General features: G+C 36.9%; 2 protein-coding genes across 2 annotated transcripts in view; one reads left to right on the plus strand and one right to left on the minus strand.

Annotated features, from left to right (window-relative positions):
* Positions 1 to 1761: 1761 nt before the first annotated feature.
* Positions 1762 to 10354, minus strand: LOC120629482 (ubiquitin-like modifier-activating enzyme 5). Its single transcript, XM_039898426.1, has 9 exons — positions 10141 to 10354; positions 9210 to 9345; positions 8343 to 8539; positions 7427 to 7613; positions 7018 to 7129; positions 5983 to 6080; positions 4314 to 4440; positions 3438 to 3508; positions 1762 to 3097 (listed from the first exon to the last, which is right to left on the minus strand). The coding sequence occupies exons 1-9, from the start codon at positions 10275 to 10277 to the stop codon at positions 2984 to 2986; spliced, it is 1179 nt and encodes a 392-aa protein (XP_039754360.1). The 5' UTR covers positions 10278 to 10354; the 3' UTR covers positions 1762 to 2983.
* Positions 10355 to 12684: 2330 nt separating this feature from the next.
* Positions 12685 to 18768, plus strand: part of LOC120635132 (peroxidase) — a 28434-nt gene continuing 22350 nt past the window's right edge. Inside the window, exons 1-3 of the mRNA XM_039906067.1 lie at positions 12685 to 12800; positions 17667 to 17806; positions 18502 to 18668. Coding sequence (XP_039762001.1) covers positions 17676 to 17806; positions 18502 to 18668 — 298 coding nt within the window. The 5' untranslated portion in view covers positions 12685 to 12800; positions 17667 to 17675. The remainder of the gene's footprint in view (positions 12801 to 17666; positions 17807 to 18501; positions 18669 to 18768) is intronic.

An 18768-nucleotide genomic window follows, 5' to 3' on the forward strand; every position in this document is an offset into this window, starting at 1 on the left:
GGTATCAGCTAAGGTTTCCTGTTGTAAATTATGACACTACTTTGTGAACTGTCAATCTAATTCAGGATATGTGAACAGCCAAAATTAAACGATATAAAAGCACATTTTATTTATAATGGTACTACAATTTTTTATATTTTTCCTGCAAACATTATGCGTTATCCAATCTTAATCTAAAATGTACTAAGCCTATAAACAACAAAAAATAAAACGACAACTATATGTCAAGTCGATATGATAAAAGTATATATGTATTATAAAAGTTTTTTCATCACACTAGCTCGTAACGTGAACCTTATTGCATGGATATAAGGCTCATAATCCAAGATAGACACGTGTGTTTTATTTAAAATTGCAATTTAAAGTTTATTTTATACCTCACTTCAAGTTAAATATAGGAAGATGGACCATTTTTAATTTAGCCGGGTAATACAGTTTTTTTTTAACCAACAAATAGGTTTTATCCGGCTAAAAGTAGTAGGCTTTAATTATGCTTCTATCAATATCCCCAACAAATATTTTTACCTTCTCAATTATAATCATAAATGAACGATTAAATCAACAAATTATTCATAATTCATAACTAGTTATGTTTCAAATGCGAAAATATTCAGCGAACGAAGCTTGCTGTATATCGATTTACTTTGGCGCCCGAAATAAAAACCGTCGCGCTTTTTAATCTATTGTTAATAATTTTAAACGTCCAGTTTAAATTGGAAAGAGAGCAATAGTAGATTTTACTCCGTCGGGAATTAATAACCAGTCCGGGAAACGCGAGTGAATAATCAGTTTCAACCAAAATGTAGAGAGCAACCTACATAACTACAGCAAAAAAGGGTTCTTAGAACATGTTCAAAAGTTTATCCTATCTTACCTCGCAAGTGTGATGAAAATCGTTCTATGAAACTCGTATGGTTCATTACTTGTTACTATCTGCTGTCTTAACTTAGCCTAATACAGCCTTGACTGTAAAATGCAACGTAACCAAACTAGATGCATAATCTACTACTATCCAAATTGCAAATGATATGTCGTAGTTAGTCGGACATCCATCCTTAATCTCTGGAGAGTTCTCGAGACCTCACAAAACTTAAATAGGACTAAGAGCTAGTTAGTTTAAATTTAAAGGTGTCCATATTATGTTTATCTATGGAAATTAAAGAATTTTATGGCAAACATAATTTGCAATAATCCCCAAGAAAAAAGAAAGTAATTAGAATGTTCAGTATTTTTGTCTTTTTCGTTAATAAACTTAAAATCTACTGGACGGGTCTTTTTGACTGCTCCATCTACCGCAATATATAACACATCTTATGCCCGTTTTCACTAAATCTAGGAAACGCCTTAATCGGATGCCTAGTGATTTACGTCACTCTTAGAGACAAAAGTCGTTTCACGAACTCTTCTAACTTCTAAAGACGTTAGGCGCCGTTTAAAGTTACAACACTGAATCGGCGGATCGTATAATTAAGGGGACTCGTAAGGGGACACTTGACAGATGAAAAAATATAAATTTGGATTGTTTTAGGAGTAACTGAAGTCTATAGGAAAAATATGATAATAAAAACACAAAATAAAACACCTTGTGGCAAGAACCATAGACAAGTAAGTTATATAAGTTGTCTAGTGAAAATCGATTGGTGAAAGGTTACTGTATGCCTAGGAATCTTCTTTGATTGGGCATTACTTAATAAGCAGTGGCGTGCACTTCTTAGGGTATGCATACAGCAGGATAATTACATAAAATGGTAAAAATCCTCCTCCTACAAGAGTTATTATATCAATTTTAGGGTAGTGCTTTTGTGCATGTTTGAAGTGCACGTTAGTGAAAACGGGCATTCTATTTTTAAATCAATTCAGGTAAAAATGAAAACTGACTACCATTCGATGAAATATATAGATAAATGCCGCCTTAAGAAATTTATGTCGTTAAATAGTTTTGCAATTTAGCTATTAATTAAATACACTTCGCAACACCGCTTATATAACCTTTAATACAGCCCTAACATCACATACAAAATTAAAATCATGTGACTTTATTAGGTACTCGTCGCGTAGCGTAGGTACTATGCACGTGTCGGACTTTTGTCTTCAATAGGGTTGCCATAAGTTAACCCTTAGAATGTTTTGAATTTGTATGGAGAAATAAACATGCTTCTTTTTTGTATTTCATTTGATTATGTTACCGAATCTGACGAAACTCTTTGAAAACTATAAGTGGGTGAATTTAAACCTGTATAATCTTTAATAAAACCATTATCAACGGACCAACCATAGAATTTAGAAGCATTTAAATACCTACTGCGCCCTTCCAACTTTAGTGACGCGAGTTCCATAGGAATCATAATAACCAAAACACTAGAAATGCCCTTTAGTACTTTAAGTGTAGAAAACACTTGTCGCCTAAGGACGGCTCCCAGCGGCCGTGCCACTAAAAGTTCGGAGTGGAAATAATAGGAGTCATTCTTTATTGTTTTTCACAACGACGTACACTAGTCGTTTTAGAGAGTAAGGTATTGGATAGAAGCTGGCGTTACTTTGCAGAATTCCCTGATATATTATGAAAATTAAGCTTAATTTGCTATAATCCGCGAAAAGCAGGTGAATCAGTATGGTGTAACTTACAATTTCTTCAGTCCTTTACTATACAGAACACACCAAAATTACAGCAATGTACCCTACATTGCCGAAGATAATTTTGGTGCGTTTCGCTCAAAACCGGAGCATCCTCAGGATGCTGACAACATTTCTGAGGATGCTCCGGTTGGTCTGCTGTATAGCAAATTAAGCTAAATTTTCATAATAGAGCAAGGTAGTTTAAAAGTTACAATAGAGTCGTAAACTGTTACAAATGTTTTGCGGTCGAGTGCTAAGAGTCTCGTTTGCGGCGACAAGGCGACGTGTTCACAACATTTCTAGTATCCAGTTATTAAGAATTGTATGGTTCCCCGCTTGAGCACCGTTTACCGTACAGCGCCATGGTTCACATGGACTTCATCTGCTGCATCAGTTCTTCGAGGGACAGTTCCGACGCGGCGACCGCACCGCCCGTGCTGGATTCCGGAGTACTGTTGTCAACTGGAATGCTGTATGCCACCTGATCAAACAAAAAATAACCTCAAATAATATTATTTTTTGTACAATCTACTAGCTACTTCGTCCGCGTTTGTTTTTTCTTTTTTTTAATCCCGTGAACAGGATGCTATGTTATTACCAAGGTAGAGTCTACTATTGTCGAACTTTGTATTTTACTAACAATTTTATATGCTAGGTTTTATAGTCGGTCGAAATAATTATTTTATTTGATTACTATATTTGTTATCCAAATCCGTAATCGTATTTAAGTAAATTAGGTGTAAAAAAGTGACCGACAATATATATATAAATATATTTTCATTGTATATTACCAAAAACTAAATTTAGTTTAATCAACATACCTGTACACCGTCCACGAGTTTCAAGTCAGGAGTTTCTTCCTCTGGCGAGTTTTCATCCACTAAACTTATACCTGTCAAATGACATTACAATTAAAATAGTCATAATAAATCATAATACACTTGGACATAAATCAAAAATCGTACATAAATCAAAAAGCAACAAGCAGCTTCATTTTTGTGCCTTTTGGAGTAGAGACTTTGGGACCGTGGGGTCCGGAGGCAAGAGCCCTTTTCAAAGATTTATCGAAAAGGGTTATCGAGTCTACCGGTTATCCTAGAGCGGGCAATAGTGGCAATGCTGCCAGCATCTTAGGAACTGTGCCTCGCTGCGGTGGTTTCAAGGACGTTTTAGATTTTATTTAGTTTTAAATAGTTTATTTTAGGTTATATTTATATTTTAAAGAAACAATATTACTATAATAAAGTTCAACACGATTAAAGTTTAAATCAAAAATAAATTTATTCTTATTAAACTTTGCCTACTCCCGCCGCATCAACTATATGAGGCAAAATTTAGGTACGTCAAAATGCACATTTTTGGATTCCTGCCTTACTTTCCTAGTTCACAAAAGTTATAATATTAACAATATGCGACGGTTATTTCATTTTTACTCTTTTGGAGTTTTTTTTAATCCAATATTCATCATCATCGTGTCAACTAATGGACGTCAGTAGTGGACATTGGTCTTTCATAGCGAGTTCCAAATACCATTGTATTGTGTTTTGGTCCAGCGGCTATCTGCGACTAGCTTAATTGGTTAAAGCGCTCAGGCCGCGATTGCCAGAGAGTCGCAGTTTCAAATTACCGTCGGTTCCGAAATTTCTATATGCATTTTTAATTTATAAAATTCACAGAAGAAATATGATAAAACAGACCGTATTCGTTGTCTGCGTGCACGGGGCTCGAGTCCTCGGTGACCTCCGTGGCCAGTTCCACAACGGGCTTCGCTCTGAACTCCGCTTGTCGCTGGCGGCAATACGAATCGTCGCATTGGGGATTTGGCTGCAATAATATTAGACATAGAGTACTCCTTCCGCCACCGGTGGTAGATTAGGTTCACTTAGATTTGGACCGTTGATAATCCAACCAATTATCAATCCAAATTTCCAATTATAATTCGCGTGTTGACCTTCATAATTTTTCAAAGGTTGGTTAATATTATAATTTTTATTAGTGTTTTTACCTACATTTGGAGGAATTATCAATTTTACAGCTGCAGTCGCTATAAGACATAAAACGTATAATATAATAATATCGGGATCGACGGTAGGAGAGCCGTAGCTGAACTGGTTAAAGCTCTAAGACCGCGTTTGTCGGAGTGTCACAGGTTTAAATCCTGTCGGTTCCGAAATTACTATACTACTACGAAATACTATACTATACTATACTATACTTTACTATACTATACTATACTATACTATACTATTAAAATAAATATACTACATAGTCGATCGATTAGTGCGCCGTGCAATAATTGTTGACATTACTATTCCACATTTGACGGCCGATTGGCGCAGTTTGCAGCGACCCTGCTTTTTGAGCCCAAGGCCGTGGGTTCGATTCCCACTACTGAAAAATGTTTGTGTGATGAGCATGAATGTTTTACAGTGTCTGGGTGTTTATACGTATATTCTAAGTATTTATGTATATTATTCATAAAACTATTCATCAGTCGTCTTGGTACCCATAACACAAGCTACGCTTACTTTGGGGCTAGAAGGCGATGTGTGTATTGTCGTAGTATATTTATTTATTTATTTATTTACATGACGATAATATGGTGAAAGCTGAAAAGGAAAAAGCATCTAAATACTTGGACCTTGCTCACGAGATTACCGCCATGTGGAAGGTTGAGTTGACCGATATTGTTCCAATCGACGTTTCAGTCAATGGTCTTCTCGCTAAAAGCTTCGACCAACATCTTAAGAAGCTTTCGCTTGGTTGTTGGATCAAGGGTCGGATACAGAAGGCCTTAAGGAAGGCAGTAGTCCTTGAAACGGTCCGATTGTGAGGAGGTTCCTCACTCTGGAGCCCTGACCACCAGTTGCTGGGGCATTTAAAAGCCCCGCAAGCGGAGGGTGGATGTTTTTTCTTATAAATTTTTAATAGTGTTTTTTTTTCTTCAAGCATTGTTGAGAATTAAAAAAAAATGAAAATCAATTAGATATATATTGGAAATATACTACGACAATACACACATCGCCATCTAGCCCCAAAGTAAGCGTAGCCTGTGTTATGGGTACTAAGATAGCTGATAAATATTTATGAATAGGATATACAAATACTTGTACGTTCTACCTTATTGTGCTGTTGTATTTGTATCTCTGTAATTTTTCTCTGTGGTGTACAATAAAAGTGTAATAATTCATTCATTCATATTTATAATATACATATAAACACCCAGACACTGAAAAACATTCATGTTCATCACACAGACATTTTCCAGTTGTGGCAATCGAACCACTGGCCTTGGACTTAGAAAGCAGGGTCGCTGCCCACGGCACTAATCGGCCGTCATAGAAAGTTATAGTTACGTTCTCTCACCCTCAACGTCATTGCAGGGAAGAAGTCTGTTAGTGCGCTGTACCCCAGGTAGTGGCTGACGTTACCGAAATTCAACAAATGCTTCAATGTGTTTTGAACTGAAACAAACAAAACAGGCTAAATAAGAGTTGGACCTGCAAACGAAGGGTTCCGTACCGAGCTACAATGTAAAACACTGCATAGCAAGATCGAATTTATAATTTATTTCTTGTACTAGAGCAAATATTGAGATGAAAAACATATTTTGTATTTATTATTCAGTAGTAGTTGGTGTAAATGCATCCATTATTGATATTTATCATCAAAAATCTGGTTAAAAATTACCTTTATTTGAAAACTTGTTATATAGAAAATTTATCTAAGACTAATATATAAAGTTAAAGAGTTTGTTTCTTTATAGAAAAATGATTGTAAATGTTGATGTTGGAAAAGATAAACTACTGAGTAACTTGCCGGCTCTTCTCGGTTGAATCTGCTTTTCGAACCGGTGGTAGAGTCACTACCAACATACATACTTGACGTTTCAAAAGTGGTTATAAAAAGTCCTAATTGAAATAAAAGAAATTTGAAAAAAAAAAAGTTAAGGTTTTCGTGTAATGCGAAGTCGGTAGTACCATATAAGACAAAAGATAAGTCTACCTAATGGATAAGACTTCGGCTTTTCTTTCGAAGGGACCGTGTTCAATATCTGGCCGGCATTTCAACTCTGAAAAGTCACATATGAGAAAACATCGTAAGGAAACGTGCATGCCTGACAATTCTGCATAATGTTCCCAAGGGAGTGTCTAATCTACCAATCCGCACTTCTCTTCTCTTTCTCAGTGTGACAGAATAACTGTGCCCTGTATTGGGTAATGGGTTGCAGTGGCGTGCACTTCATACATGCACAAAAGCACTACCTACCCTAAAATTTATATTTAAGATCGTATAGAAGGAGGATTTTTGCCGTCTTATCCAATTTTCCTGCTGTATGCATACCCTGCTAAGAAACCGAGTGCCACAGATGTGTTGATAATGATAAAAAAGTCTGCATACCTAAAAACCCAGCCACGATCCCCATGGTGGTAGGCAAGCTGGCTGCGCAAACGCCTTCCCGCTTCAACGTCTTCTCATCGATTTTGGAGGCGACGACTAATGGGGGTGCACACTGCAACAAACAATATTTAATAACATTAAATAATAATAAATACACTACGACAATACACACATCGCCATCTAGCCCCAAAGTAAGCGTAGCTTGTGTTATTCGTACTAAGACGGATGAATATGTTTTATGAATAATGTACATAAATTCTTAGAATATACAGATAAACACCCAGACATTGAAAAAAACATTTATGTTCATCACACAAACATTTTCCAGTTGTGGGAATCGAAACCGCACCTTGAACACTAAAAATTCTCAAGACAACCAATGGCGCAATACTCAGAGACCTCAACTTACCGCGAAACAAGCTGTCTCCCCGGGTATTATGAACTGTATATGTCCCGACACAGCATTCTCGCTGACCCCCGACTCAAACCAGCGTTGGTTGAGCTCATTACAGGCTGTGTTGATCGCCATGCGAGCTTCAAAGTTGTCCACGCAGCTAAGGACCAAGTCCACCGGGCTGCTAGTCAAGCTGCCTGTGCTAAAAAGTAAGATATCTTATGGATAAGTGCCAACCAAACTTCGGCTATGGAATAAGTTGTCAGAACTAATCAAGCGAGCTTTTTCTAGACCCTCGTTTAAAAGAAATAAAAAGGATCATCTTCAAAAAAAGTGTCAGTGACATCCCTGCGATGTAAACACTCTTCTCCATACCCTCAGTCGACAGTTTCATGTGAGTATATAATTTATTAAATACTTCATAAATTTAGTACGTGTAACAGAATTGCGGAATAATATTGAAGGATGCATAAGGAATCACCCTGTAATAATATTAAATAAAAAAAAAGCATATTAATTCTTCCATACAAACGAATTGCAAAACATTCTAAGTGTTTACTTATGACAACCCTATTGAAGATAAAAGACCGACACGCGCATAGTACCAACGCTACGCGACACGTACCTAATAAAGTAACTGGAGCCACATGATTTTTATTTAGCATGTGATGTTAGGGCTGTATTTTATTTCTTTCGGTAAAACTATGGCAGTGATTCACTCAAAAACTAAGTAGTTTTCGGTTTCGGGGAAGTATTATTTCGGTTTTCATTGTGACATGAAAAATGTCCGGAATTTGTAACCCGTAATAAATCGTAATAAACGCGGACGAAGAACAGCATCAGCTAGTACGAGTGTATGTAGAAATATGGAAAAAGAAAATATTTTTAGCAGATACAATCTTACAATGAACAACTAGTTATGTAAACTAACCTTATAGTGTCACAAAATTTTTGGAAGTTGTCCACGGTGGTGATGTTATAGTTATATGCGTCTATGGCTACATCTGGGTTGATGGCTTGCAGAGTGGAGGCTGCCGCATCCACTTTACTGAGACCTGCCTGGTGAGGCTGGAAGAATAGCCTGTTCATATTGGCTAGCTCCACCTTGTCATAGTCAAATAGGATAAGCTGGAACAAAATATTTATTTTTATTACATTACTAACACCATTAAATGCATATAAAAGTTACAATTTAAAATGGGTATAAAAATTTTGGAACAAACAGTATTTGAACTTGCAACTTTCTGGCCTGAGCGCTTTACCAGTAAGCTATGGCCCTCATACTGCCAATGCCGAAATAAGTCTAATAGCCACTGTAGGTAAAATACTCTGATAAAAATTATATGGTATAACTATAAAATTTAACATGATCGCAATCCTCAGTCTATTAAAGTGCTACGTGCTGGACATGCTGGACACAGGCCCCCTCTACCAAAGGAGTGAGGGAATTTCAACATTGACGTCCATCCGAAGCACACTGGTAGGGTTTGCAGTTGTTGGATTGATATGGAAACCAAACCTGGGCCAAGTAATCCATTTACATTTACTAAATATTAAAATTACTTAAACTACAAATAAAAGTTACAAAATTAATGTTGTTTATTTTTACCAAGCATCTAGAAAGTAAAACCTTCATTAGCAATGCTATTATGATAAAGAACAAAAAAATTAAACTCTTCTAAATTATTGTTACCAAAACTCTTTTGCTGTCACAACCTCAAAATAAATAAACAAATCACATATATTTTTTTTTAATTTGTAACAGCTTATTTGGTAACATTTTTACTGAATATTTTACCTTCCCAATGCCACACCTAGTTAGCATTTCAGCTGTGACGCTGCCCACACCTCCCACTCCCACCACAGCTACTGACAGTTCTCTGATCTTCTCATAATTCTCCACTATGCCCATTCTTTTTAGTGCCATCAGACGGCTAAAACAGAGAGATAACATTATTAGCATCAAACCATAAAGTAAGGATAATCATTTTTGTACTTGGTTTCAAAATTTGCTATAATTTATTAAACAGTTGAAGTATCAAGTTTCTGCTTCAAGAAATGATATAAAATAAAAAAGCCTTTATTCGCTGACAAAAATTTTTGTTGCTTATGCACTACAGAGTTACTTAAACTATTATTTAATTAAAAAGATACTTATTTCTAAAGAAAATCTCATATAATTTGTAACACCAGGGCACTAAGTTTTTGCATAACATATCAAACATCCTCTTGAATTCTCCAGTGTGCTCTGTCCCTTGCTAATCTACGCCATCCTTTTGCATCAAGATTACTTAGTGCTACATTAATAATTATGTGTGCAGCAGTCACAGGAATATCATGTTACATTTATACTATATGACAAGTCTTAGTTATCCTGCCCTGCCGACCATCAGCATAGCTAGCATATGCAGGGCCAGAATATCTAATGCTGGCATGGAGCCATTCAAGGACGGCCAAGCTTACAGAAGCTTTCCTATAATGTTAAATTTAGTAGTTTACAATTAAGGGATCCTGATAGAGCTCAGGGTATTTCCCAAATTTTTACAGTAGCAGTCATCCACAATTTTATCCATTCTTAACTTATGTTTTTTTAAAGTTTCCCGAAATTTCAAGTCTGGACAACAAATATTCTCTCCCTACATGACTGAAAAGGTTTGAGTAAAACGCATAATGTCATACAATTCGCAGAAATTGAAGTAACATATGTTGCGATATCGTCTTTAGTATACCTGTACGGATTTGAGTCCACAACTTCGGACGACATAACGTCGATTTTCTGTCGAACTGGACCGGCATTTCCTAGTGCGGCTGCTAGTTTAGCTTCCAGTTCACGCACTTTTTTCTGTAATTCAGCCGCAGTAGCCATTTTTAATACAATAAGTGAGAATTTTACACAAAATGCTGGAAAACTTGATCACGGATCTTCTAAAATCACTATCAGAAACGTCAACACACCACACACGTCAGAGCAACTGACAACTAGTTGCGTCAAAATGACAGCTGCCACGGATGAAAAATGCATTCATTTTACAGACCTCAGTTTAAAACTAAAAAAAAAGTAAAAACTATTTATCATAATTATTATTATTCTAAAGTATTTTTTATATGTAACTGACGACTAAAATTAAAAAGAAGCAATTTATCTGCATATTTATATTAAACTAGCGGTCCCTCGTGACTTCGTACTCGTTCGAGTCAACTACTATGACTTGACTATGAAGATATACCTACGGAAATGACTTATATATATATATAGTAGAGATTGAAATATTTTAGGTTTATGAAAAATCCAATTCATGTAGATACGCAAATATGGTAAAGGATTTGTAGTGGAAGGCAGACAAAAAAACATAACAAATAATTTGGACAAAGTAATATATTGTTATTATGTAACATGAACTTACTGACTCACATAACGCGCCTAAAGAAGACAAAATCAGTTGTTTTGCGACTCGAAGGGCGTTAACGCATTTCAAATAAACGTGGAATAAGCTCAGAATTTTTATTCAGTGGTTTGTCACGCTCTGACATTTGAAAGGTGCTCTGAATTGAAGTTGAACAAAACACTGCTTAATTATTTTGATATTGGTACCACGTTTATTTGTCAGACCCTAAAATAAGAAACTGCCTAGTTCGTCTTGACTATAGTTGTACGATTACGAGGTCCAAGGTTCGATCCCCGGGTCGCGGTCATGCCATTAATAATAATTATTGTAAACGTAGCGTTTGTCGTGTTCAACTATAGGTCTTAGGTTCGAATCCCGGGGCAGGTGAAAAATAGTACCTTGTGTTTTTTTCTGCTATAGAATTTTCAGTACCAGGATATTGGCACTGCAGACGCCCGTTATTATTACCCGGTCCCGGTTATTATCACTAACTTGTGACAATAGTCGTCAAAACCACCAACCCGCATTGGAGCAGCGTGGAGGGTCTATGCTCTAAAACCGTCTCTCCTATACGCGGCCTGTACCCAGAGAGATGATGATGATGATTGAGTTTTCTATAAAGATGTTTTCAGAAATAGTCAAGAGCTAGAAGATTGGCGTCGTCCAACCCCTTGCGTTGGAGATCACGAAGATAACGGCCCATTATTATAAGTAACATGGGATTACAGTCGTTAACCAGTCTATGGACTATGGTTAGAGTTTATAGTAAATTAAAATAAAACTAACACTAAGGCGATGATAATTTTATTATTTGCTAAAAGAACGAAATACTTACTAAATTAAATAAGGCCGTATCTTGAAATAAATTCACATGTCCAAAAAGTTAAAATCCAGTCATGAGAGACTATGTTTTCAGCTCTATCATAACTTTGCAGGTTAACCGTTTACGGCCCACGAACTAGCATTACAGCAACGCAGTGGGTCAACTCTATCGATAATTTAGCATTCCTCGATCATAGTTACCATCACTAACTATACCAATAGTAAATATTTAATTTAGCTTATTCGGGATTCGGATCTGCACTGTAACCACTAACTGATTTTTTAATTTTTCTCTGGTCTGGTTTTATGGAAGCTTCGACGGTGGGTAGTTATAGTTTATACCGACATAGACATTCCGGTATGATGTCGCGTGCGATTAGGCGATAAATGTTAAACCCTAACAGGCATCTATGATTGCATCAAAGGCAAACTTCACAGATTACTACTACATTACTACGTAACTTATTATTATTATAACATATTTATTTGTACACCAACGAAGTGTACCTATATAAAAGAAACAAAAAAAGAAACATGAAGGAAAAAATAGAATACAAAGGCCTTAGCAATCTCTGCCAGGGAACCTTAGAATGAAGGAAAAAGAAAGATGAGAACTGACTGCAGGTGGTACAAAAATATTAAAACATACATGCGAGTTATTAGAAACTAATTTTCAGAAATGTATCATACATAATAAGATTAATAAATATAATATGAACCAATATATATTTAATAATTAATATAGAATAAAAAAAAAGAAAAACATACTTGCTATTAAACTTATAGCGGAATGAAAAAATATCTATCACACTTCTTCAGTGAAGCGTAACAAATATCTACTGGTAAGCCGACTAAGTAGGCCTTTTTAATCATAGGGCTTCCAAAAAAGGATATTTGAAACCAATAATTGTATCGAGTTCACGAGGATCAATTCACTTTCAAGTAAAGCCGAGAAAATACTAAAGATTAGCACTTCAGTTGTTCGTGAGACGCACCGGTAGCCGGCTGCGGGCATTTCGACTAGCCAATGCGAGTGATGTGTGTGGTGCGCTAATTAATAAATTTGAAGTTGAAAAAAACTGTTTTTTTAATTGTAACGTTGATTCAATATAGGGAACGAAAAAATTTCTGAACGAATATAACGTACGGCGGGAAAATAATAAAATTTGAATTTCGAATAGGTGAGTGTCTGTTTTTTTTAATTAAGAAAAACTTTTATTTTAAATCTCTTATGCTTTTTAGAAGAAGGCCTGTGGTAGCGTATGGTATATACGGGGTCCTTATTTGGTAATTTACGACAACAATTCTGCATACTTTTTTACACACGACGGAAAAAGGCTTTATTAAGTGCACTTTAACAGTTTTGTGTGTCCGTGTATCTGTTTGTGGACATTTTTGTTATCGTAGTAATCTAATAGGTGGACCGATATAAATGCGGTATTTTGTTCTGTAGCATTTCTGAGCTTTGTGCTACCAGCTACGACTATGGGATATTGAGAATCAGGCGTTACTCTGTGAAATTCATGATACATTAAGCTTTAGTGGGTGTAAAATTCCACAAGGTTTTTTATAGTTATAATAAAGGACCGAGCAAGCGAAAATTATATCCCCGATTATATCCCTTGTCATGGGATATAATTAACGTTACCCATTGCTAGAGCACGGTAAAGTTTACACCCGTTTTATTTTTCTATCATTTATTGTTTTTTTTTAACAATGCTTACAAAAACAAAAAACACTATTAAAAATTTATAAAAAAAAAAACACCCTCCGCTTGCGGGGCTTTTGAATGCCCAAGCAACCGGCTTTATAATTTATTATTTTGTGTTTATTTACTTTGCTTTTTACCCCCGTTTATTATTACACATATATTATTTGAGTATTATTTTCACTTGTCCGATATTGCTCGGAGAGTTGATAAAGCTGTGGGAGTAGATTATTTTTTATCCTGGGAGGGAGGGAGGGAGAGGGAGAAAATTGTCTTCTGCCCATGCTAGCCGTGCTGTGTCCATAAACCTGCCTCAAGCGCCCGTAAAAACACCGGCAACCACGCCCTTCAGACCGGAACAAAGTATTATAACAATTCTGCTTAGCGGTAGAAATAAGCATGGTGGTAGTATTCCGCGACCGAGCTGTGTGACAAAAAGCTCTACCACAACTAGAGTTTTAGAGACAACCTTGCTGGGGCTGTCAAGGTTGCGTTTTCCGGGATCGCCATTTCAGAATCTGGCGATCCCGGGTGTCCATACTGCTACAAATTTCATGTTTTTGTCCTTTGCAGTTCAGCTGCGTTCTCTTTCGATTCATCGTCATCAAAATCAAGCCATAACCTATCCGCCGACAACGGCACGGGTCTCCTCTCAGAAACCTCTCTCCTTTAAAACCTCCTCATTCTGAGAGGAGGATTCCACACTGGCAGCTTGTTATACTTCTCACTCTTTTGAGATCGTAGTGGCAAACGCTCAGGCCTCTTCAGTATGTTTAACTTCACCGTGTGAGTAGGTACGTGATATTAAATGAAAAACGCACATAACTTCGAAACGTTGGAAGGAACTCATTACCCCCGAAAGGGAGTCCGAAGCCCTAACCACTAGGCTATCACTAACTAGCTCTTGCCCACGACTTCGTCCGCCTTTGGGTAGCATCCCGTAGAAACAGTTTATTATGTGTGGCATTCAATTTACTTAGTATATGTCCATTGGGAATGAATTAAAAAGCGTTTTACTGCTATATTAATACCCGTGATGATAAAACTATTTATTTCAACTAGTATTACTTACATATATAATAAACTAGTATTAACATACATATGTATAACATATCGCCGGGACGGCCGGCCGGACCTTCAGCTGCCTCCTGTTACATACGGCCCCAAGAATAGCCTCATATCTTTACGCTTCTGGGCATAAGGCTGCACATGTAGTAGATACTGCTCCGATTTATGGCTCTTCCTCGACTCTGGTAATACTTATCGGTGACCTAGCCAATAAAAACTTTAAAGTTTGGAGCATCGTCACAGTGTTGTCTGTTTATCGGTATACCTACTAAAGAATAGATATTACGAAGAGTGCTCTGCAAGAACTATTTGATCTACCCGTAGTTCTCTCCCCACTTTTCAAACATAACGTAAAGATCAGAGATATTGCTTCCTTGTTAGTTATACGCACTGGAATGAGCTTCCGGCTTCCGTATTCCTATAACTTTCATTATGAGTACCTACCTTCAAATCAAGAGTGAATAGGTTAGAGCACGCTCCACCTTGGGCTACAAATTGAATCTCCCGATTATATCCACTGATAAGGTATAAAATGTTCTTGTCCATTTGCCAAAGCAAGACAACAGAGTCAAGACGACGTTTACCCCTGTTAAGTATAACACGTACCTACTTGATATTATTTTGATATTATTTTCACCCGTGCGCTCAGAAAGTGGTTATAACTGTAGGAGAAGATAAACATTTTGTCCTTTCCCCCAGGAGAAAGGGGTCGTGTAGGTTTGAATGAAGTGAAGCGTTAGATTTATAAATATAAGAACTTTTCAGTATACGATATGATTGGTACACATTCTCCAGAGATCGTCTAAGAAGATTGATCAACCTCCTCGCTGTTAGACAACTCTAAAGCTGTAAATATTTGCAATTAAACGTATGATAACTGACTTATAATATGGTTGACTTTCTGAATTACATGCGTTTATTAAAAAGAACTTAAAATCAAAAAAATTACAACACTCCAGTAGTGAGCACACACTTTATACTGATATCTTTTTGTATTTTTACTATTTCGAAGTAGGTAAAGTTTTTGTTAAACTGTTCCGTTAATATTACTATTATATTCTATTAACTTATGTTTAACGGAAATATGACGGAATAATGTAATAAGTTAACGGAATAGTTTAAAGATATGTGAATCTTTGAAAAACCTATAACTTTATATAAAACCAACGCTACGCGACCTAATAAACTTACATGAGTCCCATCATTTTAATTTTATATGTGATGATAGGTATCTGATTTATTTTGATAAAAACAGTGTGGCAGTGGTTTAATCCATAATTATTAAGTTTTCGGTTTCACACATAACTGTCAGATACAAACTATCTACACTATACATAATGTGAGGTACATTATGTACATTATCATTTACACGTATAAATAATTAACGTAGGTAGGTACGTTTGTGATTTTTGAGGTTCTTTTGAGATGACGCAGTGGGAGGTTTCAAAGTTTAACAAGATGTACAGCGTTGGTGGTTATACAGGCAGAATTTTAGTTATTAAAAAACGACGTTCAGAACACTAAACTCTACCTAAACGAAAGAGGGCGTAACGAGATTATAAGGTTTCTTCCAATTAAGCCAAGCAGCGGATAGACCTAAATATCAGTTCCTTGAACCAATTAATGCGTTCGTACTCTATTCAACCCATATCGAATGCTAGTAGCTACATTTCAGGGTTCGCTGATATAATATGTCGCCTGTTTGCGGTTACAATGTGCTATTTTTAAAAACTTAGTATAAAAAATGGTATTGCTGTAATAATATCATAACTAGATGAATACTAAATATAAATTTAACGTTACTCTTAGTATATTATGCAAAGTCTGAGATAGCACGTAGAAAAAGCGGTGATTAGTGGGTCTCACTCTCGGCTTCACTTCTCACTCTCGGCTTCACTTTCGTGGTGACCGAGTCCCGGCACAAACAAATATCAATTTCAGTTTCAAATTATTCAGCACAATACATAATGTTACATTTATAATACAACTAGCTGTACCCTGCCACGCTTCGCTGTGGCACATTGTGATTGAATGGTTGAGAAAAATGGATAAAAACAATCCTTGATGCGTATTATATATCATGCTAAAATTCCAGCTGGATCGGTGCAGAACTTTTTGAGTTTTTGAAGCGTACACAAATCAACATAACGTTTTTATATATGATATATTTAAAAATAGTTTTTTTATTTATTTATTTTTTTAATCATATAATGTAACGTATGTACATCCAGTTTGTGTGGAGCCATTTTTTTTTAAATCACCTCATCATTTGCTTTCTTAAGTTATGTGCGATTAAAGCAATTAAATTTAACCACTCAAGTGTGTTAACGATTACGTGTAATTGTTTTGTGATGATATCGATAAAGCAACTACGTAAATCTTTATCGATCATGATAACCGCCTCGTTGGTGCAGTGGTCAGCACGTTTAACTAATACAGCCGTGTTCGATCCTCGGCAGGGGCTATAAGGGAATTTATAATTTCTGATTCTAATTTCTGAACCTCAGTAGGACCGCGACTCCACTTTCGGGAGGCCGGGTTCGAATGCAGCCCAGCGTGCACCTCCTACTTTACTAAGTTATATGCGTTTAAGGTAACTAAAATATCACTTGCTTCAACGTGGGCAAACCTGCATGCCTGAGAGTTCTCCATAATATTCTGAAAGGTGTGTGGAGGCCACCAATCCACACTTGGCCATCGTGGTGGGCCTTAACTAGTTCCCATTGTGGGAGGAGACCCGTGCCCTGTAGTGTGCCGATAATGTGTGATACGATGATGAATTTCTCTGGCCGGGTCTGGTGAGGGGCCAAAGGCCAAAGTTAGCACCCTACCGGCAAACACGGGCTGCCATGCGATTTAACGGTCCGGTACGATGTTGCGTATTTACCGATCTGGTATGTGGGTTCAGTATAACTGCCATATCACTCACAGGTTGGCGAACTACCATCTTATACTGCATTATCACTCACGATGAGATTGCATTCAAGGGCTAACTTGTAGGAGAATAAAAAATATAATATTTTAATGTAGAGGAGAAATAATAACGCCAGCTTCTTGGATGAATGAAAAATCATGCAAATGAGCTAATATGACGACGACGTTCGTGCTCGGATATCGTAGTCCAACCGTTCATTTTTTAAAGGAAAAACACATTTAATGTCAAAACTTCGATAGCGCGATATAGAAATTTGTGACGCCATCTAGTCGGCTAAATTGAAAACCACCACATAATCATGGCATATTAAAATTTGTTAAAGTGTTATTTGTCCAGGGCCGCAACATGCAGAGGCCCACCACGAGCTCGGAGCGCACGCCGCTCGTTCCGCCCACCTACGCCTTCGAATCCAGCCTGGCTAGGAGCTACCAGAAGCGTCTACGGCACTTTCAGTGCGCCATTTGTGTTATTTTACTGTGAGTATCGAAGTATTTTTAGTTATTGTGAATGGTAGTACCAAAAGGTATAAATGGAAGGCTAGAGGCTCTAGGGAGAAAGCCAGAAGGTGTTAGGGGGAGGCTAGGAATCTAAGGGGGAGGCACGGAATGAAAGAAGAAGGCTCGGGATGTAAGGAAAAGTTAGGGGGTGTAAGGTCGAGGCTAGGAGCTGTAAGGGGGGATTCTCGGGATATAAGGGGAAGCTAGGGAGTATAACTATGAGACTAAGGCCTGTAAGGGGGAGGCTTGGACTTAGTCAGCCTCACAAATTGCTAACCTCACTTGCCCGTAGTGCACCCTGCCGACATAACAACGAGGCAATGGCAACCGACCAATATACCAATTTGGTTAGTCGAATATATTAATACAGTTATGTAATATATATATATTTATATACAGCTTTTGTGTTCCAAAATTTATTAAAATCCGGTAGTAAAAGTTGATTACATTCTCATCATATTATACCGATTATGAAACTTTTTATCCCGATATTCCCACTGAATCGAAACTAGCTACTTTCTATCATAATCCTTAAATTGAATAGTTAGTTATGCACTTGACAAATCATTTTTATTAATTTTCGTATTTGTTCCCAATAAGTATATATGTAAATAAACAAACTAATAACATAGTTATGTTCTTCAAATCCAACTCTGTAAACTTTGGTCTAGCAGCGTGGTGCTCTCCATATCGCTGCTAATCATGGTGTCGTACAACCTAAGCCACAATGCCGACGACGCCGACGACGCCGACGCAACCGTTCCAGGGAACCTCACACTCCTCAGGCTGGGCCTTAATGATGACCTGCTTCCACTGTTTAACAAAACTTGGCCTTTAGACGGTGAGTCTTAAGCGTCTTAACAGTGGTTTAACACAGTAATGTTTTATTCTTTTACTATTTTTGCCTTCCGAATACTTTTATCAATCCCACGATTGTCTTT

The sequence above is a fragment of the Pararge aegeria genome, chromosome 2 (assembly GCF_905163445.1).
Source record: "Pararge aegeria chromosome 2, ilParAegt1.1, whole genome shotgun sequence".
In the NCBI taxonomy this organism is placed as follows: domain Eukaryota; kingdom Metazoa; phylum Arthropoda; class Insecta; order Lepidoptera; family Nymphalidae; genus Pararge; species Pararge aegeria.

Excerpts from the sequence above, each read along its gene's own strand:
- LOC120629482 (XM_039898426.1), bottom strand. The coding sequence starts at position 10,277 with ATGGCTACTGCGGCTGAATTACAGAAAAAAGTGCGTGAACTGGAAGCT. Across the intron at positions 8,540-9,209 it reads CTAGGTGTGGCATTGGGAAG|CTTATCCTATTTGACTATGA; the intron begins GTAAAATATTCA and ends ATTTTGTTCCAG. Across the intron at positions 7,614-8,342 it reads AAATTTTGTGACACTATAAG|CACAGGCAGCTTGACTAGCA; the intron begins GTTAGTTTACAT and ends CTTACTTTTTAG.